This window comes from Marmota monax, unplaced genomic scaffold (assembly GCF_021218885.2).
Source record: "Marmota monax isolate L192 unplaced genomic scaffold, Marmota_monax_Labrador192_F-V1.1 WCK01_AAM20220418_F8-fsc00051, whole genome shotgun sequence".
Classification (NCBI taxonomy): domain Eukaryota; kingdom Metazoa; phylum Chordata; class Mammalia; order Rodentia; family Sciuridae; genus Marmota; species Marmota monax.
In genome coordinates this window covers 14,439,296-14,466,760 of record NW_026695202.1, presented here as the reverse complement: position 1 = coordinate 14,466,760, position 27,465 = coordinate 14,439,296, and the positions used below count along the sequence as shown (strand labels likewise).

Below are 27,465 nucleotides of genomic sequence, written 5' to 3'. Positions count from 1 at the left end.
AGACAGGCTGGGGCTTGGAGACTGGGAAGCAATCAGTATCCCTCTATTTTATGAACTTACGCACCCTTTCCACAAACCTAAAGTCTCGCATCCTCCTTTAATGTCACTAAGCGTACTACACATAGAGATTAAAATCAGTTCAAATGAGTTCCGAATCGAGTCTGCTTCCAAGGCTGATTTGATGGCCCCTGCGGGCAGGGAGGTGAAGCCTCCTATCTCGGGGACCTTTGGAGACCTGCTCCGCTTGGGGGGCTGGCTGAGTGGACACCAGGTGAGTGACCTTGAGCCAAGTCTCGCCTCGGCTCTGCGGTCTCTTGCAGACTGCGCTCCGACTGGGAACTGGTCAGCTGGCCTGGTGGGTCCCCTGCGGGTGCTGTCCTCTGCACCAGTCGGCGGCATGGTGGCCGGGGCCTCTGGACAGCTCCCCAGGCGGTGGAGGAAGCATCCAGGTTGGCCTTCGGGCCCCTCTCTCCCCGCAGGCTGGCCCCACGCCGGACCGAACCCACGGCCTCGAAAACCCCGGTCCTGTGGACTGCGGCCTTCTGCCCAGCTGCCTCTGAGAGGCACTTCCGGTCCTACTGGGTGCCGGCACTTCCGGTTCCGGCTGGCAGCGGCACTTCCGCCCCCAGCCGCCCAGGCTCCAGAGCGGGGCCGTGTGGTTGAAACCCGCTGCACGCTACCAGCCACCCGTAGCGTGGTGTGCCCTGGTGAACTTGGACCAGGGTCGGTGGCGCCCACGTCGCTGGGAGAACGACGTGGGGTTTGGCCGCGGGACTTGGGTGTGGAAGCGGCTGTGGAAGGGCAACCAGGCGCCCCTGAGGTTTCCTGGCCTTCTCTCTGGGTCTCAGGGCTGATGGCCTTGGGCCCCTGAGGGGAAACGTTGAAAAAGACTTATGACAGCAAAAAGGGTGACCTTTACAAAGGCCATTGACCATTGTTTAGGAGACAGAAGCCTTTGTTACAACAAGGAAGCCAGGCACCGAGGCTGAGATGGAAGGAAACCCCGGGGGAGCGTTTTAGTCAGCATTTTCACCGCTATGACCGCAGACCCAACCAGCACAATCATAGAGAAGGGACAGATTGTTGGGGGGCTCCCACGGTTTCAGAGGTCTCAGCCTCTAGATGGCTGGACTCCCTGGGGCTACAGGTGACATAGAGCATCCAGGCAGAAGAGTGTGGCAGAGGGAAGCATCTCATGGTGACCAGAAAGAGAGCGAGTTGGAGCTCTGCATGCCAAATGTAAATCCATACCCCGTGGCCGGGGCCCCACCCATGCGCGCCTTCAGTTTACCCCAATAGGTGACTAGCTCATTGATTGGATCAAGGCTCTCGGTAACTCAAAGTCATTTCTCGCTGAACCTTCTTACATTGTCTTACCATTACAGGGAGTTAGTGGACTTTTGTTTCGATCCACAGATTGCACTTTTGGGTGATGGGCAAAGCTGATTTTACTGTGGTCTCCCCTGTCTCAAGAGAGCCAGTTTCAGAGATTGTAAACACAATCCTCATGCATTCAGCCTCCTATTCATTGAGAGCCTTTCAAGGGAGCCAGAACCAGGTGCAAATCTTGCGTGCTTCACTGTGCTAGGAATCGGAAGGCACCGCACACGTGCCTGGTGCATGGCCCTGCTCTGAAGACTCGTGGCCGGCCTTGTTGCAGAGCCAGGATCATCATTTGTATAGCCCTTATGTTTCCCATTCCCCAGGAAGTCCTTCAGTGAATACCTGTTGAGTCCTTGCCTAATCACTCAGATCCAGTGGCTTCAGCAGTGGGGGTGAGGGAACCCCCAGCTCTTCCTCTGACACCTCTTACATCCTTCATTTTACAGACATTGACGAGTGTGAGAATGACTACTACAATGGGGGCTGTGTCCACGAGTGCATCAACATTCCAGGAAACTACAGGTGTACCTGCTTTGATGGCTTCATGCTGGCACATGATGGACATAACTGCCTAGGTGAGTAATGTAGCCATGCCATGCTCTCTGGGCATGTCCTGCCTACTTGTTGGCTCCAGCTTACAGAGCTGGGGGCTGTGGGAAAGCTTGCCCTCCTTTGGTTCTTGTGTTGGTTTGCTCAGGCTGCCATGAAATACTGCAGACTGAATGGCTTAAAAAAAATAGAAATTTATTTTCCTCACAGTTCTGGGGGCTGGAAGTTCAAGGTCAAGGAATTAGCAGATTTGGTTTCTTGGAAGGGCTCCTCTCCTGGATTTGCAGATGGCCATCTTCTTGCTGTGTCTTCACATGGTCTTCCCCTTGTATATGCATGTGTTGGGTGTTTCTCTTTGTCCTGATCTTTTCTTAGGAGGACACTGTGTCATATTGGAGTAGGACCCTCACTAGCAATTCTATTTTTAAAAAATATTATTTATTTATTTATTTATTTATTTATTTTAGGTATAGATGGACACAACACAATGCCTTTATTTTTTTTTATGTGGTGCTGAGGATTGAACCTGGGTCCCGCCCGTGCTAGGTGAGCGCTCTAGCGCTGAACCACAATCCCACCCCAACAATTCTAGTTTCAATTTACTTACCTCTTTAAAGATCCTGTCACCAAAGATAGTCACATTTGGAGGTTGAGTATAGAGGTTGAATTCCTTCAACATAAGAATTTCAAAGGGACACGGTTCAGTCCACAATCTTATATTCCTATGGCTCAAATATATTTTCAAGCTAGTTGTATAAAATGTATAAGCATAGTCTTTTTGCTGAATAAAATTGGAAAAATATAGAAGATTAGGGAAAGAACTTGGAAAGCATCTTATCTTCACATGGTCTTCCCCTTGTATATGAATGTGTAGGGTATTGCATCAGTCTTCTCTTGTGTCCAGGTATGCACTACCCGCTGTGATGGTTGGATGATCCTCATGTTTTTGTCGCTTGCTTCTCCTTCTAATGTCATATGCACCTCGGGTATTTTCCTGTGGCCCATGTTGCCACCATCTCCTAGTTGCTCCATGGACTAAGTTGCCAACAACCTAGCTGAGTTTTGTGGGGCCACCGTAACAAAACTGGGTGCCATAAACAAGAGAGACTTATTCTTTTACTCTTCTGGAGGTTAGGAGTCTACAAACAATTGGCAGGGTTGGTTCTGTCTGAGGACTGCAAGTGAGGATCTGTTCTAGGCCTTTCTCCTAGTTTGAGGTATTTGTTGGCTTCTCCCTGTGTCTTCACATGTCAAATTTCTCATGTTTCTAAGGAAACCAGTGGTGTTGGATTAGGGCCCACTGTAACTATATCATGTTAACCTGATCATCTGCAAGATTGCATTTCAGAAAAGGTTACATTCACAGTACTGGGGTTTAGGACTTCAACGTGTTTTGAGGGGACAGCATTCAACCCATAATAGGTGTTCGCCATCTGTAACAAGAGAAATAGCCTCTCATGGTAGAACATGCATGGCTGTTGGAGCATGCTTGCCTGTCCCCAAGCCTGCTCCTGCCATGGCTGCTGAGTGACTAGGAGCACAGCAGCTAGAGACCAGATTAACGGTCTGGATTTGGCAGGAGCATGACCAGGGATGAGTTATTTACTTGTTGGAGGTCTTGGTTACTGCTCACAGCAGTAATGTCAAGACATCTCAGCAGCAGACTGGCCCAAGTGCCCTCGAGCTTGTGGCTGGTACTGTCGTCATGGTCTCTGAGCCTCATCTTCCCATTCTAAAATAGGATCTCTGTGCCACCCACACCGTTAGGCTGTGTGCAAGGATGGAATGACAGTGTGAATGAAGTGACCAGCACTTACTAGGTGCTGTTTTGATAGGCATTATTGTTACTCTGGAGGACTTGGCTACCTTTCTGTTTGCTTCTTTTGTTAGTTCTCACCATCAGAATCCAAAGGTGATTCTCTTTCCTGTCTTCCCATGTGTAGAATCCTTCACATGAGTGGAACTAAGGAACCAAAAAGTCACTTGGATTTTTGATGGCCTTTGGTGCAACACTTTCTAAAAACTGAGCAAACCTTCCATCCTGCCACCTAGTTTTGGGGCACATAGTATGGACAGTGTGACACCCTGAGCACTTGGGGACTCTGCCTCTTAGTGGCAAGTTAGCCTGAGTTTCCTGCCTGTTTTTGTTTAATTCATGTTGGGTCTCAGATGATGTTATGGGAAACAGATCTGTGAACATGTAATTATACCCAAATCAGTGCCAAAACAGAGGCCTGGACAGCAAGTTCCTGTGAAAAGTTTCTCCTGGATGAAGTGGGAATGGGGAAGGGAGCAGGGTTAAGGGGTGGGGGGCTTCAAAGAGGAGCTAGTTCGAAGTGGGATCTCCTGAGGCTGAGGAGAAGTTGGCTAGGTGGAGGGCCTAGCCTGCATTGAGGGCTGCAGGCAGTTCATCGAGGCTGGGCTCAGAGTATATGGGAGGAGTGCTGGATGGTGGGGCCACAGAGCCAGGCAACTGCATTATGGCACACACAGTTAAGTATTGTCATTTAATCCTCCCAAAATATAAATGCTCCACTGTCCCAGTTGTTTGCGTATCCTGTCAGTAACCAGTTAGTCAATTCAGGCAGAGCTTACAGACCCTGTGGGACAGCCCATTAGAAGCAGGCAATATCACTCAGTAGCCAAGAGAATAGACCTTGGGAACTGCCATTTTGGGACTAAATCCTGGCTTTCCAGTTTGAGTAGTGTGACCTTTGCCTGCCTTGTGCCTGTCCATATCTGTAAAAAGGAATGCATAAGCCCTATCGTGTTGGGTTCTTGTGAAGTTTCAGTGTGAGCACAGATGTAGAGCAGAGAGCAGAGTGCCTGACACGAGACCCAGAATGTCGCAGTCTTTCAAATGACACGTGTTGATGTGAGCTGATTTGACACCCTGTGGACCTCACAGGGGCCAGGGCCCTGTCTGCACTCTCTGGATTGTGTCTGACCCACGGGGCTCCCCTGCCGGCCCCAGCACTACGATCTGTGCAACACCACCTGCCCATAAATGCTCTGCTGTTCTCCATGTCAGGAGTACCCCGGCTCTCCGGGCCCAACCCTACAGACCCACTGTGGAGTCTGGTGGATCTTTGTTTCAACAGCATTATTTTCCCAGCAGATATATTTTTTTTTATTATTGGTTGTTCAAAACATTACAGAGCTCTTGACATATCATATTTCATACATTAGATTCAAGTGGGTTATGAACTCCCATTTTTACCCCAAATACAGATTGCAGAATCACATTGGTTACACATCCACATTTTTACATAATGCCATATTAGTGACTGTTGTATTCTGCTACCTTTCCTATCCTCAACTATCCCCCCTCCCCTCCCCTCCCATCTTCTCTCTCTTTCTACCCCATCTACTGTAATTCATTTCTCTCCTTGTTTATTTTCCCATTCCCCTCATAACCTCTTATATGTAATTTTGTATAACAATGAGGGTCTCCTTCCATTTCCATGCAATTTCCCTTTTCTCTCCCTTTCCCTCCCACCTCATGTCTCTGTTTAATGTTAATCTTATCCTCCTGCTCTTCCTCCCTGCTCTGTTCTTAGTTGCTCTCATTATATCAAAGAAGACATTTGGCATTTGTTTTTTAGGGATTGGCTAGCTTCACTTAGCATAATCTGCTCTAGTGCCATCCATTTTCCTGCAAATTCCATGATTTTGTCATTTTTTAGTGCTGTGTAATACTCCATGGTGTATAAATGCCACATTTTTTTTATCCATTCATCTATTGAAGGGCATCTGGGTTGGTTCCACAGTCTAGCTATTGTGAATTGTGCTGCTATGAACATCGATGTGGCAGTATCTCTGTAGTACGCTCTTTTAAGGTCTTCAGGGAATAGTCCGAGAAGGGCAATAGCTGGGTCAAATGGTGGTTCCATTACCAGCTTTCCCAGGAATCTCCATACTGCTTTCCAAATTGGCCGCACCAATTTGCAGTCCCACCAGCAATGTACAAGAGTACCCTTTTCCCCACATCCTCGCCAGCACTTCTTGTTGTTTGACTTCAGAATGGCTGCCAGTCTTACTGGAGTGAGATGGTAGCAGATATTTTTTTTACACTGATTAATTTAAAAGAACTGGGTAAGACTCCCACCTTCCTGCTGCCCCACACTACACCATTACGTTTGAGTGCAGAGTGCAGCTTCATACGGCTCAGATGTACACATGTGGCAACCAAGACAAGCAGCTCCCTGTGGCAGCCCTACCTTCAACTGAGGGAAGATCCTTCCCATAGACTTCTTTTTGTTTTTCTTCTCAAAAAGAAACTCCAGCTAGGAATTAAACCAGAGATACTAAGCTCTAGGGTATATAAAGAACTCAAAAAGCTAAACACCAAAAAAAAAAAAAAAAAAAAAAACCAAATAACCCAGATAATAAATGGGCCAAGGAACTGAACAGACACCTCTCAGAGGATGATATACAATCAGTCAACAAATATATGAAAATGTTCAACATCTCTAGCAATTAGAGAAATGCAAATCAAAACCACTCTATGATTTCATCTCACTCCAATCAGAATGGCAGCTGTTAAGAATACAAATAACAATAAGTGTTGGCGAGGATGTGGGGAGAAATGTATGAGTATACATTGCTGATGGGACTGAAAATTGGTACAACCAATATGGAAAGCAGTATGGAGAATCCTTGGAAAGCTGGGAATGGAACCACCATTTGACTTAGCTATCCCACTTCTTGGTCTAAACCCAAAGGACTTAAAAAACAGCATACTACAGGGACACAGCCACATCGATGTTTATAGCAGTGCAATTCACAATAAACTAAACTGTGGAACCAACCTAGATGCCCCTCAGTAGATTAATGAATAAGAAAACGTAATATATATACACAATGGAATATTACTCAGCAATAAAAGAGAATAAAATCCTGGCATTTGCAGCTAAATGGATGGAGTTGGAGAATATAATGCTAAGTGAAGTTAGCCAATCCCCAAAAAACAAATGTCGAAGGTTTTCTCTGATATAAAGAGGCTGACTCATAGTGGGGTTGGGAGGGGGAGCATGGGAGGATTAGACGAACTCTAGATAGGGCAAAGGGGAGAGAGGGGAAGGGAAGGGGCATGGGGGTAAAAAAGATGGTGGAATGAGATGGATATTATTACCCTAAGTACATGTATGAAGACACAAATTCTGTGAATATACTTTATATACAACCAGAGATATGAAAAAATTGTGCTGTATATGTGTAGTATGAATTATAATGCATTCTGCTGTCATATATAACAAATTAGAATCAAATTAGTTAATTAATTAATTTTTTAAAAAAAGAAACTCCAGCTCAGGGAAGTCAGACCTCTGTTCCATCTGGCTCCAGCCCAGACTGAGCATGTGACCTTATGCTAGTCAGGTGACCTTTTAGAGCCTCAGCCCCCTCATCCATGAAATGCTGTGAGAATTAGATACCTGGTACAGCGTCAGGACATGGGAGCCAAAACACACACTGCCCACGGTCAGCCTGGCCTGGAGTTGGAAGATTCAGGGTCACACTCTGGCATCACCACTCATACATCACAGCCTGTGTGTCCCGCTCCTCGACCTTCCTAGCCTTTGTACCCCAGCTATGAAACAGGTCAGCGGTGCCAGCTGCAGAGGAGTCTGAAGGAGACGTAGAGAGCTCGGCATACAGATGTAAAGCTCTGTTCCAGTGCAGTCTGTTGTCACCGTATCATGGCAGAGGTTTCAGGCTGGCAGCCATAGCCCTCATCTGACCCACAAGCATGTCTGGTTTATCCACACAGTGGTGGTGTTTGTTATTATAATTATTGAATGACTTGTCAACACTTAAAAATTAAGAGATATCACATAAAAATTGTTATTTCCAGCATCACTCCTGCTTAGCCACAGTCACTCAGCCTGACATTTGTGGGACTTGGGGCAGGAGTATAAATGGAGGCCCATACCCACATGGATATATGTCTTATAGTAATGACAAAGCTCCAGACAGAATATCCCCTGTCTCTTCTGTCTGGACAAACATTACTTCCTAATAACTTGCAAGGCTAGACTTGAATTCAGAATTCTAGATCTCCATGAACTTTCATGCCAGAAAGAAGTAGTGTAGACAGTGCCTGCTCCTCTCCCTGCTCCCCCACTCCTGGCTCTATTCCACACCACAGTGAGCCTGAGGATACCCTAATGTGAATGTTGGAGCTGTGGCCATTCACTCCCAAAGCAGCTGCCCTTTTGCTGTGGCATAAACCTTAGTGTCATCTGTCTCTCTCAGAGCTGAATGCATGAGGCCATTTTGGCCAGGGAATTTTAGGGTCCTCAAATACCCAGGATTGGTCTGGAGCAGTGTGTATGTTCCAGGTGTCCATGAATCCCACCCCCTCCCCCTGGAATCCTTACTGCATAGGGAGGGCTGCAGATAGAGTTGGTACAGAGCAGGGACCTCAGAGTATGAGGTCCAGGACAGGGGCACCTCTTGCCCACGTATCAGTGTGGTGATGGCAGCAACTGAAATGGGCTCACTGCCCGACCCTTGGAGGGGATGTGTGCTCTCCTGATTACCACAATCCCCGCCACTCCCCATTGCTCGCCACTCTGCTTCAGTCACTTGACTACCTGCCTGGAATTGTGTTTGTGCCACCTGACAAAGCTCAGAGCCAACCCCAGGGCTGCTAGCTGGTGATGAGAGGCTGGCTGCATTGTAAGAGGTCCTCTGAGGTTGACTCAGCCCACAGCCCATCACGCATTGGGAGAGTGGGTCCGTCTGTTTTGACTCCAGAAGTCTGGGTCAAGTTTGGTCCAGTTGTAACATTCCTCTCTGAACCTCCACTGGATTCCTCAGGGCAAATCCTTGTCACCTTAGAAATCCATGGCAAGGGTCGAAATGGTCGCTGGTTAGGAGAGGAGGCTGGGGGCTGGGGCTCTTGCCTGAGTTCTCACAGTGGAACCTTTTCTTTCCCTTTCTTTTGAGGAAACGAGGCTCTTTTCTTGTGGAGATGGCTTGCCCATGGCCGTGTCCTGGAAGGTGGCCAGCTCTGTCCTCTGGGGAGCACAGCCCTCTCTCTATTTGACATCTTTATTGAGGAATTTCTCAAATATAACAGAAAATGACACCAGAGGGAATTGGAACCATGATGAGATCTTGCTCAACCCCAAATGACTGCTTTTAGCTGTGTAATTACTTGAAATAGCAGTGGTTCTGTTTGAAAAATATTATTCCACACTCGACGCACTTGGACAGCAGAGCAGTACATAGGCTAATAGAATAAGATTTTTTTCATCTTAAATTAAAACCAGCAGTGGATAATTTTTTCCCGTCTCCACAAAGCAAGGCTCCTTTTTCTCAAAAGCCATTAGTTCACTTAGCCAGATGTTTTCTTCAACCTTAGTCTTTACCTTGACTTACTGAAAAATACGTTTCTCAAGTTGCTCACAGTTTGAGTTTTGGACATTCAGCATTTTTTACCCCTGATGAAGAGAAGTCATCTGTACTAGGCTCAGCAGAACTGATGGATTAACCAGATCGCTCTGTAAACTCCCCAGAGCACTAGTGTGTGCCCCTCCTCACACTCATCTAAGTTCCACAGGGTGGGATGAGGGGTGTTGTCAGGTTCCTGTGCTGCCGGAGCCACCTCACGTGGTGCTCATATTCTTTCACTAAGGCGGAGGCCCTTAGTGTCCTCTTTTTACACATGAGGAAACTGAGGCTTAGGGAGGGCAAGCGATCTACTCAAGGTCAGAATAGCTAGTAAGAAGTAGAGCTGCGACCAGCGTGCAGGCCTGTGATTTTGCCACTTCAGGACCATAAGCCTGTAAGCCTGTGCCCACTGCCCAGCCCTGACCCATAGTGCCCAAGACAGTGCCAGCTGGCTGTGCTCAGGGAAGGCTCCCTGTCATATGATGTTAGACTGCCATCAGTCCTGAGTCCTGAGGGCATTCAGAAATCCATTAGGCTAGTGCTAGAGCACTAGAGGGAAAGAGGGTACCCCTCACTCCAGAGAGTTCATGCCAAGAGTACCCCCTCCCCCAAAGTCTTCTGTCTCCCTGGGCCAAGGAAAGAGCTTGCTGCCTTGTTTAGACAACTTGGATGACCCTTGGGACATTGTCTCACCCTGTCTGACTGTGTAGAGCCCTTTTCTCCCAGGGCCTCCTACAGGACTCCCATTGCTTCCAGGGTAGTGCCGGGTCCACTGCCTGACTCCCAAGGCCTCTCAGGCCAGGGCCCCCGCCTGCCTGCCTCTTCCCCTCTCCTCACACCCTGCCCTTCTTTCCCAGGGAGCCTTCTGCACAACTCTCTGGTGACAGGCTGCCCTATTACCCTGGCTCATCATGGATCTGACGAGACCTTGCTTGTCAGCACCCAACTCTCACCTCCCATTGCTCGGAGGCCTTCTGTGGCCTCTCCTTGCTGTACACTTCCATTGTGGCCCTGTGCTGTGATCCTTCTTCCCTGAAAGCAGGATTTGTCTTGTTTACTCTCCGCCTGCCTCCCAGAACCTAGTGCAGTATCAGGCAGACCGTGGGCGTTTAACTAAATATTTGTAGAATAAATGAATAAAAGAATTTGCAAAAGTAGCTTGCTACCTGGGACAAGTTCCCACTCAGCTGACCTCCATGCTGGGCACAGGACAGATAAAGATGGGTGGATGGAACACCTTGCTCAAGGCTCCAGGTTGGCGAGGAAGAGAGAAACATTATTCCTAACTGTAATGGAAGGTAGAAGCGCTGTGTTAGCAACACTAACACCTTTCATCTGGCATTCATTCATTTCCTCAAAACACTGTTTTGAACACCTGCTGTGTGCCAGGCAGTTTTTAGTGCTGAGGATACATATAATGTTGAAGAAAACCAACACTGTCCCCGTGGTTGGGAACTCATGGAGAGAGGAAAGAGAGACTCCCCACGTAGGGTGCAACCCAGGAAAGGCATCTCGGTCAGGTCAGATTCACTGAAAAGGTAGTAAAACAAAATAGTGTGAGAGAAGGTGCTGGGGGAGGGTAGCAGCTTTGGAGGATTCCATTGAAAACCGCCACACACTGAGCGGCACAAGATGCGTCTTACTCTGCTAGTGGATTCTGTGGGTCAAGAATTCAGACAGGGAACGGCAGGGATGGCTAGTCTCTGCTCCATGGTGTCTGGGGCCTCAGCAGGAAGACATGAAGCCAGGGCTGACCTGATGGCCAGGAGCTGGAATCATCTGGAAGCTTCCTGCTTCATGTCTAGTGGTTGATGTTGGCTGCTGGCCATGACATTTAAGGGACCCTTTCTGTAGGTCTTTCCACATGGGCTGGTGTGAGTTACCTTACAGCATGGTGGCTGGGTCCCCACAGAACAAGATCAAGTGTGTGGAACTTTTACAGTCTGGCCTCAGAAGTCACTTTCCCCAGACTCTTCTGTGAAGGTGGTTACAGAGGTCCATCAGGTGTGAGTGAGAGAAGGAACAGAGACCTGAGTGAGAAGGAAGAAGTGCCATTCAAAGATCTAGGGAAGATCCTCTATCTGGGGAAAAGGGGAACAAGTGTGTGGGCCTGAAACGGGAACAAGCTAGGTGAGTTTGGGACAGGTCAGTGTGAGGGAGTGTCAGATGAGGAGAGGAAGGGAGTTGAGTGGAGGAGGCAGCAGGGCCAGGCTCTGCGAGGTCTCACACGTGTTAGACAGGGGTTGGGGCTTTATTCTGTTAACTGGGAAGGCACCAGATGTCTTCACCAGAGAGTGACATTCTGATTGACAGTTTAATAAAAATCCCCTTCTTGCCTGCCCAGTAGAGATTGTGTTTGGTGGAATAAGAGGCAGAATGGCTTCAGCAATGAGACCATTATAGTGGTCTGGGTCAGATGAGTCAGTGGCTCAGTGCAGGGTGACAGTGGCAGAGGTGATGGTTGATCTCAGAGCAGACTTTGGAAAGAGTCGGCAGGAATTCCTAATGGGTTAGATGTAGGAGGCAAGGGAGAATGAGAGCGAGGCCAACCGCTGGGCTTTTCCTGTGGTTTCTGTGCGACTGTGCTGGTGTGGCTAAGATGAGGAAGACAAGAGATGGGCAGATATTAGAGTGAGGACTCAAGAGTCGGACTAAATTCTGTTTGCCATGGAAAACAGCCACCCAATGGAAATAGCACCCAAGTTCAGACATCTGCAGTAGTAGTCAGACCTGGAGGACCATGAGAGCCATCAACTTCTAGATGGCTTTGAAAGCCGGGATCTTGACATTAATTTGTTTTATCAAGTCCCACCCTGCCCTGTGCCAGGCCCTGAGTAGGAGCTTACGACCTGAAGATAGATGACACTCCCCACCTGCTGGCTTTGAACCCTGAGTCCATCACTTGTTGTATGACCTTGGGCAAGTAACTTAGCTTCTCTGGGCCTCTGTATCCTCTTCTGCAAGGTGGGGCCAGTGGCCATACTAATTTGCCAGTGAGGAGACAAAGGCCAAATGACTTAAGCTTCATAAACACATACCACAGTGCCTGGTGCATGATGGGCTCCACACTTGTATCATCTAATCATCCTTTATTTCTGCTCACGGCAGTTTTAAAGAAAGTGGATGAGTTTTTGAGCTGGTGAAGATGCAGGGGGTGAGCATTGGCCCAGGCTGCATGCAAAGCCCCTGGCAGGGACCTGCATCTCAAGCCCCATGCTCCTGTTAGATGAACTGCTGCTTCCAGACCTCCCGGTCAGAGAGCCTCCGCCTCCTCTCAGTTCTTGCATTCTTGGTCCATTGGCATGGGGGTCACATGACATCAGGGATTCTAGTTCCCTTTGTGGCCTGGGTCATATCACCTCATTCTGAATCTCATTTTGGATCTCTGCAAAGTGGGGATGTCCCTATCTGTTGGGATCAGTGAGGAGACAGGTGTGCAGGTGACATGCGTGGCTGCTAAGTGAGGAGGTGCAAGAGGGCACTCAGGAGACTGCAGCAGGCCTGGAGCCCAGCTGCACCTGGGAGGAAGTCGCCCAGGACACCCAGACACTCTGCAGGGGCAGAGGGTTGAGGTCCCCTTGCTGAGCTGGGCTGCTGGCTGGCATGATGAAAGGGCTCGCACCGACTCCCTCCTGAAGGACAGCTGGAGACAGTGCTGCTCCCTGGAGCCTGGTGGAGGCTGGAGCTGCTGCAGTTTATTTGTCTTTATACTTGAACAGCTCCAGTGAGTTTCCTGCTAGGAAAAGGAATGCTGACCGTCTAGTGTAAAACTAAACAGCTCCGGACAGTCCTGTGCTGGCTCCATAAACACCAGTGTTTTCTAAGGTAAACCGAGGAGGTTTCTTCCCATTCTCTTTATTTACACCCACCCTACTCCCACCTTTTCTCTGTTCTTGGCCCGCATTCAGGTGGATCTAAACACACTTGGCTGAAGGGATTTGCTGTCAAAGTACAAGTCAGACTCAGGGCCCCTTCTCCTCTTGGCTTTTTACAACTGTTAATTTGATGGAAATTCCTTGGCCTGAGAAAAAGAAACACCATGGACAATGCTGTGTGTCTTATAAATGAACTTTCTGCTTTCCCCAAGTCGCTGCAGAAATCGGGGCTTCTGGAGCTCGTGTAGGAGATGGGCCAATTTAGAACCAGGCTTGTTTTGAGGGGTAGTGGCTTTCCATAGCCTGTGCCCAGGGCCAGCTCAGAACTGGGGGGCCAGGGGCATTGAGTGCCTCTTCCAGAGCAGCCCAGCAGGCACTAGGCTGAAGGAACACTGGCTGAAAGTCAGCTTCCTCGGGCCATTGACTTTCTGGAGGACCCTTGGAAACTCCCTGCTCGTGCCTTGGTTTCCACATCATTTGTGACGTGGGAATGGAATTCAACCAGTGGTTTTCAGATTTTGTGGGGTTTTGTTTATGGCACAGAACTCCTTTTCTTCAAGCAGAATTGTGTGGTGGTCACATTTTCAGCTGAAGCAGGAGTCACAAGTGGCTGCTTACCCTGGAGCCACCCCCCAATCCCTGCAAGGCCCCTGGAGCCCTGCAGTACAGTCTGGAACCCCCTGGCTGTGCTGCTTCTCCCCCCACACACACCAGCATCTTGTGACCTGGTAGCTTGGTGTCCATATGATTTGGACTCAAGACCCAGTGGCCAGTCTCTTTTCTGTGTCCTCTGCCTGCTCATTTCCTAGGTCTAACCTCCAGCTTGCAGAACACCTTCTCTTTCCCTAACCCTCCCATCCTTTCTGCTCTCAAGTGCCCTGGCACCTGATGTTCCTGTCACTGGAATCACCCTTCTCCAGCCTCTCAATTGCTGATCCGTCTGGTTGACCCCACTTTCCCTCAGGTCTTGGCTTCTGGAGACCCTGAGCTCACCCCTTCCCTGGGCTTCCCTCTAGCTCAGTGCTGTGCATCTTGGAGCAGGGCTCCCCTACTTCCTTGGGAACTCCTGGAGGGCTGAGCTCCAGACAGACTTGGCTTCTTGTCCTGTGGCCTGTGCAGGCTTGTTGGTGTGATAGAGGGATGGTAGGTGGTCAGGTAAGGGGCAGAATATTTGACCCTGACCATCAGGAGGAGCACGACTTGACAGTGGGGGCTGCACAGATGGCACTCAGGCAGAGTGTCGCACACACCCAGCTGGGGAGACCTGCTGACCCCCAGGCTGTGCCTGACCTTATAGTCCCTGCCCTAGATGGGGGGAAAACATGGACTTGGGAATCAGACTCCCTGGGCTCCCTTTCTAGCTGGTAGTTTTGGGCCAGTTCTCTGCTCTCATTTTTCCTGCTTAGAAAGGAGGCGTGATGATGGCCTCAGAAGCACAGCAAGGATGGCACACCACAGGCGCCAGGGGCATTGGCCTCCTCCTCCTTCCCTCTCCGTCCCCACCCCCATGTGCATCACTCTTGAGGTGGAGTGTTTGCCAGTGGTCAGAGCGTCCTCCTTCCTCCTTCCTGAGCCAAAATCTGTTGTCACTGTGCCCCATGGCAGCCCCACCTTTGCAGAGGTCTGGATTTGGTGGCTTAGGGAAGAAGACCTGCTCTGTCCCAGGGCAGAGAATATAAGTCCATAAACAGCTAAGAAAAACACCCTGCTGTGGACAGAGGGCGGCCCGGCAAGCAGACACTTGCCTTCGCCTGTCCCCATTTGCAGTCCCTGTGCCAAGGGCTGGGTCAAACTCTGAGGAATAAACAAGAAGTAAGTGTCTTATGAAGATTCTTTTAAAATATCCTGCCACCAAAACGTCCCACACTAGACATATCCCAGACCAGACACCACATCATGGACCTAAAATGGAGCATTAGCAAGATGAGGGTGTCCCTGAGTCTCTAGTCCAACACCTCTCTGACAGCACTTCTGCTTGTCTTGGAGCAGCTAAGCCCTAGGCAGTACTCAGGGTCACCTGAATGGGTTACCCAGCTTCACCTAGCTGTATCTTGGCACATGCCGGTGTGACCCTCCTACCCCAGCACAGCCAGACAGGCCTTCACTATTTCTAGTGGCCATTAACCAGCCTGGTACCCAAGCTCCACTCCCTGTCACCCACCTCATCCCAACCACATGCAGCTATAAATAGATAGCTGGCAGAGACCCCTTATGCCCGCTGGTGCTCCTCATTTGTGAAAAGTGGGCTGCTGTGGCACCTTCCTGGCTGTTTGGTCTGGGGTCTCTTATAACCTCCCAAATGCTGCTTTAATGACCAGGACAGGATCCCACAGGCCAGGTTGCTACCACCAGTGGCTCATCTTCTGGCCCCTGCCAGCCACTCCAGCCCTACTTTCCTCCTTATGCTCCTAGAAAACTAAGTAGCAAGCAACCAGTGGGTGTCCAATAAGAGCCACCACTACTGGGACCATCTGGTTGGGACACAAAAATGCCTTGGAGAAATTACTTGTAACAGGTTCTCTCTTCTCCCCACCCCCAGGGTTCTGCCTGTACAGATCCCCATGCCTACAGAACCCTCTCTCCTCACCAGCCCTGGCACTTCACCACCCAGTCATGGTACCTCCTCTCTGGCCCCCATTTTGTTCCCCACACCTTCTCCGCCCTGCACTGGGACCCACTGAAGTCAGACCGAGCTGTGAGTGTCTGCTTACTTACCCATCTTCCACACATGGGATAATTAGGCCACACCACTCAGAAATCAAGAGAAAAGACAGAAAATAATTCTACATTATCTGGCCGCCTTTACAGATCAACAGCTCTCACATCCCGGTGTTCATGTCCAGTATTGGGGGGGTGTAGACATGACTTTATATGGTTATAATCATGGCACTGATGTTTGTATGCTGCTTCCCCCAGTATTCCATCTGGATTATTTTGCTGTTAATACATAATTGTGTGGCCAAGATGAGGGAATGTAATCAAAGCCCAGGATGTGGGGAGCCAGGGGCCACTGGGCTCCCAGTAAGCGCTGATGCCTCTGTGACCATCTGGCTGGGACAGCAACAATGCCCTGGAGAAACAGCTAGTAACAGGGCAGACTCCTGGGGAGCAAAGCCCCCTGCACACCCATGTTGCCAGGTCAGTGGTTCTGAGATTAGTTAGAGGTGATTCTTGCCCCAGGGAGCTCCGGGCCATGTGGAGAGGCTCCCAGTGCTGCGTCCTGTTTGTAATTAATACCGGGTGTGCACTCTGAGGGATGGGCGGGCGGGGAGAGCAACTGGCCCTTCCTAGAATGAGTGAAAAGTCCTCGGGTGGGAGGGGAGACCAGGGAGGGGAGGACATTTTAGGAGGTGGGAACAGCAAGTACAAAACTTGAATGTACCAGCTCGGCCAGGTAGGAGCAGGGCCTCAGGGGTAGGAGGCGGTGTGTAAAAAAGGTATAACAAATGCAAAGGCATTTCTGTCATAGGAGTCAGGCATGCCAAGTTCTGTCTGGTCAAAGACCTGGAGGCTTCAGCCTGCACGCATAGGAAAGGCAGACCTCATGGCTGCACGTTAGGCACTCCACACCCAAGCCGGGCTCCTAGCCCCTCCTGCCACACGGCTGTGGCCCTTCTGCTCCAGCCTCTCCACAGAGACCTTACATCTTTTTTTTTTTAAAGATTGATGTGATTTTTTTAAATACCTTTATTTTATTTATTTTTAATATGGTTCTGAGAATCGAACTCAGCGCCTCACACATGCTAGGCAAGTGCTCTACTGCTGAGCCACAGCCCCAGCCCTCTGAGACCTTACATCTTGCCGCCAAACATGCCTTTCCCCATGCTGGTCCTTGCTGCCCTAGCGAGAGGCTCCCTGCTTCTCGGTGGGGTCTGCCTCCCCTGTACCCGAGCAGCCTTCCAGCACGCAGAGCTCTCGCCCCCACAGGATTAACCAGTAATGGTCCCTAGCGCCCTCACCACCTCTCTGCACAGGATGTGGGCAGGAAGCTGAGTGGCCCAGATGGCATGTGCCCATGGTCTGGGTGTGCAGCTTTCACCTGCATAGAAATCTCTCAAGTGGGACCATGTGCCAATGGAGGGCACCATCAGGGAGAAAGAGCAGCCAACTGCTGGGGAAAGGCCTGCAGCTTAACACTCAACCGCTTTATAAGGTGGAAGAAAGTGCCAAGTTCCAGTGGGACAAATGGATGCCTAAAGATTCAGAATTCCAGAAAGTTCACCTGGCTGCTCAGGCAGGACAGACCGGCCAAAAGACCCTTGTCAACCTGTGTCACCAAGAGGTCGTGTGGAGCTCCCGGCACGTTCTTGGTGTAGGGAGCTTCTCTTTTGAGGGGTAAGGCCACCAGCCATCCACCTGTCACCTGCAGGCCTCCTAGGAGGCAGGCCATGCTTACACCATGTTGGACTTCCTCGACAAGGCTTGGGCAGGTAGATGAACATAGCTCCTCTCTCATACCTTCACAGCTCCAGACACACCTGTGGCCTCAGTCCCCTAACCCACCTGCCCAGGAGCCACCTGCAGCCAGGACACTCACTCGCTGTCTGTGCTTGATCCATCTAGTTCCTTAGCTGGATTCAGGGGATGTAGGCCCTCGTGGGCAGCCCCTTTGCAGCCCACCCTGTAGAATGTGACACCAAAGGCCAAGTAGCTGATCCCTATGCGACAGGCCTTGAGCCAGGGTCCCTAGATGGCTCCCCAGGCCTGTAACTATATCATTTAGTTACTTGGTCCACAGACATGTCAGGTGCCCCATGCACTGTCCCACACCCTGAGACGCAGCAGTGCTCAAGGCAGCTCCTGTTTTCAATGCTGTTACCTGGGGAGAGATGGGGAGGAACAATCCCAGAGGAAATGCCAGATGCTGGAGGTGCTCTGAAGGAAGCAGGATAGGGCTACCTGGTGTAGTGGCTTGGCGGATGCTTTAGGTTGATGTCAGGAGAGTGTCTCTGGGGAAGTGACTTGCAAGCTGAGGTCTGGAGTGGGAGTCAGTTATGTCGAAGCGAGGGGAGAACACTCTAGGCAGAGAGAAAGTGTAGAGGCCTTGGGTGGAGACAGGACAGGTATGGTTAAGGGAGCGTAGAGAGATGGGGCTAGAGTTAGCGAGCAAGGGTAAGATGGTAGGGACACAGCCAGAGTGTTCTGGAGGCCTTAGTGACCACGGAAGGGAGTGTGTGTTCATGGGGCCTTGTGGGGCTTTTAGGCAGGGAGTAGCACAGCTGGGTGGCACTTTGTGAGGTCACTGTATGGAAAAGGACGACTGGGTTGGCAGGAACAATGTAGAAGTAGGGAGTCAATATAGAGGCCAAGGCAGTGACCTAGGCCTGGGAGAGAAAACTAGCTGGCCAGCCCAGCCTGTGGCTGTGACGAGGTGGTTGTCCTTGGGGTTTGTATCTAGAGTTGCTGGGGCATAGATATGGGATGGGAAAGCAGTATGGAGACTAACTGCCAGGTGCTGCGGCCTAAGAGACTGTGGCGGGTGTACAGCCACTTGCTGAGATGGGGAGGCTGAGGACAGAACCCAGCTTCATTCCATCCTGCTCTTTTATAGGAGGTAGTGATAGGATGTCAGCTGGGGCCCTGGCAGGTTTGTAGTGTCTTTTGGGCACCCAAACACAGATAGCCCATTGGCTATTGTCTGAGTTTGGAGGTCAGTGGAGTGGAGATTTGGGTATCAAAGTGGCAGGGGAAAACGTAGGACAGGGTGAACTCGCCCAGGAGTGGAGCCCAGGCCTTGCTGCCCTGGCCCAGCCCTGCCCTGAGCTACCTGTGTCTAATGCTGGCCCAGGCCGTTTTAAAGGAGACAGTGTCCACACCATGGGAGGAAGTGTTCCATTTGCATATCTGATAAGGATTTAGCTTCTGGGTTATATAAAGAACTCTTCCAACTCAAGACAACCTAATTTAAAAATGGGCAAAGGATTTGAACAGACATTTCTCTAAAGGAGATACAAGAGGTCAATAAGCCTATGGCAAGATGCTTCCCATCATTAGCATTTAGGGAAATGTAAGTGAAAGCCATGTGGGAGATGAATTCACACCCACGAGGATGACTATACAGCCAAACACATGGGGGTGACAAGGATGTGGAGAATGGGATGCTTCATCTTTGCTGGTAGGGATAGACAGTGGTGTGGCCCTGTGGAAAACAGTTCCTCAGAAAGTCAGACACAGAGCTGCCATGTGCTCTAGTGGTGCCATTCAGAGGTGCATGTCCGAGAGAATTAAAGGCATGGCCAAACAGAACTTGCACACGAATGCTCGCAGCATTATTCATCATAGCCTGAAAGTGCCGCAGTCTGGCTGGGCACAATCAGGAGCCACTTGTCAAAAGAAACTAACTTTATTTTTAGAACCACACATGCCAAACAAAACAGCCTCTCAGGAAAAACCCTCAGAGCCTCAACTGCCACCACCGGCTTTCCACAAGCCTCTCTCTCCCACACAAGCTTCTCTCCACCTCCCACAATCCTCCTGCTCTTGAGGCCGATTGGCTGGGTCACGTGGGCGGAGCCAAAAAAGTCCCCCAATGAGCAGCTCCGTGGTCTGAAAGGGCAGGAAAACAGCCCAATGAGCATCACCGCAGAGGAGCCAATCAGCTAGATGTTGCTGGGGCCTCTGTGAGCCAATCATCAGCCAGCAGCTGGAAGTTTGCTGGCAGCTGGAAGTTTGCTGGGGCCCCTTTGGCTGTGGCTCTCAACATCTCCCCCTCTCTGTTTAAACAACAAGCATGTGGCTTAGGGACCGTGCCTGTTAGGCAGTCCAATTCAACATATGGTCCTTACCCGTCATCGGATGAACTGACCTCTAGGCGTCAGCCTCCTGTCTTAGGTTGGTACCACTGCAATTGGATCATACCCGTCACTGACTACCGGTCCAGCATACAGCCATACTTGTGGATAGGCCTTTGCACCTGTGGGGGGGTGAGGTTCTTTGCCTCACCTCTGTTGGCCCCCAAATTTTAGACCATCACTAGTAGAGGAGGATGCAAAATGCCATGACATTAAGCCAATTGAGGGCTCCTTTGAAAAATTGTACCACCGGTGACACCATCAGCAAAAATACTCCAGCACTACCACAATTCGCTGTACCAACAGATAGTTCACAATGCATACAGGTGAGCTCACAATGTGTCCAGGCAAGTTCTGCAAGCAGTTCAGTGATGGCTGTTGTAGAAGCTGTAGATTGGTTTTATCTTTGACTTCACCGGCACTGGGATGAAGATAGGAATTCTGGCAATAATGGCTAAAGAAAAAATTATGTAACATTACAGAAGGCACTAAAAGAAAACAATTTTCTTAACAATTTACATTGTCTTCACCGGCACTGGGATGAAGATAGGAATTCTGGCAATAATGGCTAAAGAAAAAATTATGTAACATTACAGAAGGCACTAAAAGAAAACAATTTTCTTAACAATTTATATTGTCTTCACCAGCACTGGGATGAAGATAGGAATTCTGGCAATAATGGCTAAAGAAAAAATTATGTAACATTACAGAAGGCACTAAAAGAAAACAATTTTCTTAACAATTTACATTATCTTTAAGAGAATTATTAAATATAATGAAAAGGAAAGGTGAAAGTAAACAAACAGATCTGTTAACCTTCTTTTTTGTTTACATATTAAAACAATCCTCAACAGTTGTTTACCCAATTTAAATTAAACCATATAAATCACGTGAAAAAAAAAATATTTGGATCCATTTTATCATGAGCGCTCATCATATATGATATATGGACATACGTACATTCAAACATATAACACAAAACACAAGTGTGCACACATAATATAATACATACAACACATAACATTATAGTAAAGGCCTTATAACTTTTTACAGGTGAAATCTCCATTGCAATGTTTAAAAACTCTATAGTCAAAAAATAGAACTGATCAGCAAAACATTAACCTAGGTCTGTATGAGCTCAAAAAACAAAATAGAACTTCATGATATGGCAAAGGACAATAATAAAATAGATATTGAAAAAAGCATCCTGGTTCTGTTGCAGATGTAAGAATAGCCAAACTGGAGTTTTGGATATCAGTTGTTATGGATTTGAGCCAAATCATCTTCTTTTTGGTCTGTAGAAATCGCTTTAGTTAATCTTTCTGGAATCCAAATCGGCTGCTGTTCTCCCTGTGGAAACACATAAACAGACCCCCGACTCCAGACAATCACTGGGTCAGGACCTTGGTTAATCTCTCTGGAATCCAAATCGGCTGCTGTTCTCCCTGTGGAAACACACAAACAGACCCCCGACTCCAGACAATTACTGGGTCAGGACCTTTCCATTGTCCTGTTAGAATATCCTTCCAAAGTACCTTGGGCTTATGCACATTTTTTGGACACATATGCCTTTCCGCAGCACTAAGTCCTGATGAATCCAAATTTAAAAAGTTTAGAGTAAAAAGGGTTATTTTAAGTTTATCTTTGGGGAATATATACCCCTTCCCAATTCCTTCTTTTTGCTTTAATAAGTACATTTTAATAGTTTGATGAGCTCTTTCAACTATGCCTTGTCCCTGTGGATTGTATGGGATTCCTGTTATATGAGTAATGCCAAATGTTGAGCAAAATTGTCTAAAAGAGGTAGAAGTATAACCAGGGGCATTATCTGTTTTTAACTGTTTTGGAACACCCACAGTGGCAAAATTTTGTAAGCAATGAGCTATAACATCTTTAGTTTTTTCTCCGGCATGAAGGGAGCCCATCAAAAATCCAGAAGAAGTATCAACTGTAACATGCAAATATTTTAATTTTCCAAATTCTGGCAAGTGTGTGACGTCCATCTGCCAAATATGGTTAGGTATCAATCCTCTAGGATTGACTCCAAGATTAACTTGTGGTAAAAAGGTCACACAATTTTGACATTGTTTTATTATTTGTCTAGCTTGTTCCTTAGTTATTTTAAAACGCTTTTGTAAAGTATTAGCATTGACATGGAACTTTTTATGAAAATTTATAGCTTCTTCTAGTGTAGAGAAAATATGTATGTCATGTGTAGTTTTATCTGCTAAATCATTGCCCAAACTAAGGGCTCCAGGCAATCCTGTATGTGCCCTGATATGTCCTATAAAGAATGGATCTTTTCTGTCCCAGATTAGACTTTGTATAGTGGAAAGCAAAGAGAAAACAGTAGAAGAAGGGGAAATCCTACCAGCATCTTCAAGAGATACTATAGCATTAACTACATACTGACTATCAGAAAATAAATTAAATACAGAATCTTTAAACATCACAAAAGCTTGTAAAACTGCATTAAGCTCTACCTTTTGAGCTGATTGTTTGGGTACTAAAAATGTAAAAGTTTGATCAGGGGTAACTACTGCTCTGGCGGAGGCGCAGATGTCCAACCCTGCGCTCCCTCTGGTTTGTCTGATGAGGGATCTGATGGACAATGTGTCCTGGGCACTACCCTGATGGGGTTGCTGGGTTCCTCCAGTGCTCCGTATATTTGTGGTTTTGGGCCCCGGAGCATTGGGCCCCCCTGTCCATTTTTTGGCAATGGAGCCCGATGCCTTTCTCCACAATATCGTGGATAAACACCTGGTCCTTGTTCGTTTTTTGATAATGGAGTACCCTCTATGGTGGTTTGAGAACGGCATTCATTAGCCCAATGTCTCCCTCTACGGCATCGTGGGCAAATACCTGGTATTCTACTCCTTTGATACCTAGTTTTGTTAAACCCTCCTCCAATGGGGCAATTCCTTTTAAAATGTCCTGTTTGTTCACAATTGTAGCATGTTCTTGGCCTGGCATCTAAAGCCTGTTTTACTGCAGTGCCACAATTTGCCCTTGTTCATTAATGTCTCTGGCATCTAAAGCCTGTTTTACTGCAGCTGCCACGACTTGCTCTTGTTCATTAATGTCTCTACATAATTTAATATATGTGTTTAAATCTTCATGTTTCCATGGTCTAATGATATCTCTGCACCAACGATTCGCTTGCTCATAAGCCAGGTGTTTTAGTAATGGCATTGCTTGTTCTGCATTCCCAAAAACTCTGGTAGCTGTTTGAATAAGCCTATCTACAAATTCAGCATAAGGTTCATTAGCTCCTTGTATTACCTTAGATAATTGACCTTGTAAACCTCCATGTCCTTGTAAAGTCTTCCATGCCTTAATTGCATCTGCAGCAATTTGTGCGTATACGCCAGGATCATATGCAATTTGTTGCTGCTGATCCTCATAAGGTCCCTTTCCTAACAACATATCTAGATTTCTCTGAGGATAACCAGCTGCTGCATTTCGCCTAGCCGTCTCCTTGCAAAATTCCTCATTGGCAACCTTCCATAACAGGTATTGTCCTCCATTTAGCACAGCTTTACACATATTAGCCCAATCTGCTGGCGTCATGTTCAAGTTGTTAATGGATTCGACCATGCTTACAGTGAAGGGTGCTTGAGGACCATAGGTTGTTACAGCCTCTTTTAGCTGCTTCACTGTTTTGAAATTTAAAACTTGGTAAAATCGCTGCTTTCCTGCCTCAAATACAGGGCATGTTAATATTTGAGATCTTGTCTCAGGATCCCAACTATCAACTGCGGGGGTTGGGGGCCTCCCAGCATATGGAGGTGGCGCTGTTGGTTGGACACTTACGCCCTCTGGTGATAGAAAGGTGTTAGTAGCAGTCTCCTGTAGAGGTGGTGCTGTTGGTTGGACACTTACACCCTCTGGTGATAGAAAGGTGTTAGTAGCAGTCTCCTGTTGTAACTTTCCCCCTGATGGCTTTTTCTGTTTTACACTTTCTTTCTCTGTCTGACTAGCTTGAGAGGCCTTCTCTTTTACTTGAATCTTTTCCTCTGTCTGACTAACTTGAGAGACCTTCTCTTTTACTTGAATCATTATGTCTTCTCCTTCCTCTACCATTGTCTGAACTGAAGGCTTTGGACTAAGCAAACAAGATATGAACGTCCACAATGGCAATGTGCCAACTGGCAGAGTCCCTGGGCTTTTCTTTTCTATTCTTTTTAAATCTTCACCATGATGGTTCCATTGTGATATATTTAACAACTCCTCCTTAAAAAGCCATGGGCTACATTTTTGTATTGTATCAACGTATGCCCTGATTGTTCTTGATTTTACTGAGATGCCTCCTTCCTCTAACAATTTACTTAACACTCTTTCAGTTTGTTTTTTACTAATTTCTGATCCCGTATTTCTACTATAATACAACCCAACAAGATGACGCCAAACAAAACCGAGACAGAATGAAATAAAAAGGGAACAACAAAAAGTCATTATAGCCTTTCTATCCTCCTGACATGTGCATCCGTCCTTTCTCCCTATCTGTTCCTCAGACGTAAATAGTTTTTCCTCAGATGTGAGCGGTTTTTCTTCCGTCTCACTCATCTCCAGGGACAGGCAACTTAAAACAAAAGTGAAGCAAAATAAAAGAGGAATCTTAAAATGGCTACCCATCCTCTCGCCCTGCCCTCAGGGGCGAGCAGTTTCACTTACCCTCAGTCGCTCCCCGTGCGAGCCACCAAATGCCGCAGTCTGGCTGGGCACAATCAGGAGCCACTTGTCAAAAGAAACTAACTTTATTTTTAGAACCACACATGCCAAACAAAACAGCCTCTCAGGAAAAACCCTCAGAGCCTCAACTGCCACCACCGGCTTTCCACAAGCCTCTCTCTCCCACACAAGCTTCTCTCCACCTCCCACAATCCTCCTGCTCTTGAGGCCGATTGGCTGGGTCACGTGGGCGGAGCCAAAAAAGTCCCCCAATGAGCAGCTCCGTGGTCTGAAAGGGCAGGGAAACAGCCCAATGAGCATCACCGCAGAGGAGCCAATCAGCTAGATGTTGCTGGGGCCGAGGAGCCAATCAGCTAGATGTTGCTGGGGCCGCTGTGAGCCAATCATCAGCCAGCAGCTGGAAGTTTGCTGGCAGCTGGAAGTTTGCTGGGGCCCCTTTGGCTGTGGCTCTCAACATGAAAGTCACCACAACCCTGAAGTCCATCTGCTGGTGGAGGATAAAGGTAGCATGGCACATACAGACGATGGAATGCCAGTCAGCCATGAAGAAGAGTGGGCTCTGGCACATGCCACAACGTGTGAAGTTGGAAAATATGCCATCTGAAAGAAGCCAGGGACAAGAAGACAAGAGTCATGTAATTCTCTTTATGAAATGTCCGAAATAGGAAAATCTGCAGAGATAAAATGTAGATGAGTGGTTGCCAGGGGCTTAGGATTAATTGCAAATGGGCACAGGATGGCTTTTTGGAGTAATGGGAACATTCTAGAATCAGTAGTGGTGGTTACACAGCATAGTGAATGTGCTAAACACCACTCTGGTACACATTCAAGGTGGCGAGTTTTATGTTAAGTGAATTTTATCTCAACAATAATAAAACAATTGAAGAAATACGAGCAGTAGTGTGTGTACTACACATGAGCAAGCCTCCAGCAGACCACAGCCAGCTGTGCCCAGTTCTGGGCCAGCTTTAAGCCTCAGTAGACTGGGGCTAGTCTGAAAAGGCAGCAGGGGTGAGAGCCCAGAGCTATGAGAGACAGGCAGCTTTAGGAGCCAGGGGTCTCACCTGTAGAACAGAAGGCTGAGGTGGGCTGCACACTGCTATCTGAGGTGGCTCGCTGTTGTGCTTCCACTCTAGAGGGACTCCACTGTCCACAGCCTGCTTCTATACCTGTGATCCTGCCTGTCCAGAGCCCTGCCCAACAGTTATTCACATGCCCGGATGGGTTTGTGTTGCAGGACCCTCTGCTGAGGCTGGACCACCATCATTTCCTTTAATTTTCTAAACACCCCAGGAACACATATTACCTCTGCATTGTAGAACAGGAAACCCAGGCCTGACATGGCAGAGTGGCCTGCCCTCAGGTGCAGAGCAAGTACTCACTGAATCATGCATCCCATCTGGTGTGGCTTGGGGGAAGAGCCAGGCACCGTAGGTTTTGGTCACAGGTTGACACCATATAGACTATTCTAAGAAGGTGTGGTCAATAGTTTAAGCTACACAGCAAATCCCCCATCCCTAGAGACCTTGAGCAGCAGGGTCTACAGGGCAGTGTCTGGGGTGCAAGGCAAACAGCCCTAAAGGCCACAGCTTCAGCACAGCCCTGCCCCTCTGGCTAGCTCAGGATTTGGGTGTGACGGGGGCCTGCTGGGCTGGAAAGCTGATCCCTTCTCATGTGCTTCATCTCCTAGCCCTGAACTCAAACTCAGGCCCAGCCCAAGGGGCTGCACACCGCTAACCTGCTGGAGAATCAGGACCCTCAGAGAGGGCTTCAGCTGATGGCCAGAGCAGCAAGCAGACAGGTCCCAGAAGACCGTGGTCATGCTTCCTGCCTGCCTGCACCACAGCTCTGAACAGCTGAGGGACTGCCCCAGATCTTCAGAACCTGAGCCCCAAAGCTCTGAGACCCAGCATATTTTACCCAAAATCGAATCCATCTGGTTCTCGTTTATTTACACTTAACTCATCAAATGCAATTTTGCAAGAGCCACTCGATAGCCAAGAGGCATTATGCTTCAGCTGCCCCTGCCCTTCTGAAGGGTGCTGGGCTGGGCCAGGCTACAGCCTCAGGACCAGGTGGGATCCCTCAGTGCAGTAGGTCTGGCTGCCTCCCAGGATACTCCTCTGCCTCTGTTCCTGCCCTCAGTGGGAGCTGGAGCCAGGCAGGCATGACACACAGTAGGCTCCGGCAGTCGTGGAGACACAGTGGGGAGCAAGCACATACAGTCTCTGTTTCAAATCACGAAACATTCATGGGAAACACAAAGCAACCAAAACTGGATCCAGAAGTAATTTTTAGTTATAAATAACTACAGACCTGAATTCTTGGTCCAAAGGAAGACAGACAGACAGCTATTAATCAAAACAAACACTAGCACCTTGTGCCAAAAACCAAACCTCAAGGGCAGACCACAGTCCTGCCCATAGAGGCCTTCTGGAAGCAGACGCCCTGATGGTCTGCTGGCGTAGCTCTGGGGACCCCTCCTGCTGGGAAACAACCCTCTCACTCAGCGAGACCCCATCCCTTGAGAGGTTGGTAGGGAGCAGGGTGGGGGCCTTAAGGCAGGTGCCTAGTGAGCAGATGCAGCAGTAGTCACAGCTAAGGCCGTCCACCCCCCACCCCAATGCCAGACCTGTGCTCACGCAGGGCACTGCAGAGTGAAGCCAGGGAACCTGATCCCAGAGACCCTGTTGGGACCTTGGTGCAGTGACACCATGTCCTTATTCAACTAGAGTCCTCAGTGGCCATTGGCCCATGGAGAGGAGATCAGGAAGGGG

General features: G+C 48.5%; 1 protein-coding gene across 2 annotated transcripts in view; it reads left to right on the top strand.

Moving 5' to 3' along the window:
• Positions 1–27,465, top strand: part of Scube1 (signal peptide, CUB domain and EGF like domain containing 1) — a 134,657-nt gene that overhangs the window by 19,038 nt on the left and 88,154 nt on the right. For both annotated transcript variants that reach the window (XM_046429592.2, XM_046429591.2), the window contains exon 3: positions 1,830–1,958. In XM_046429592.2, the coding sequence (XP_046285548.1) occupies positions 1,830–1,958 (129 nt within the window). The remainder of the gene's footprint in view (positions 1–1,829; positions 1,959–27,465) is intronic.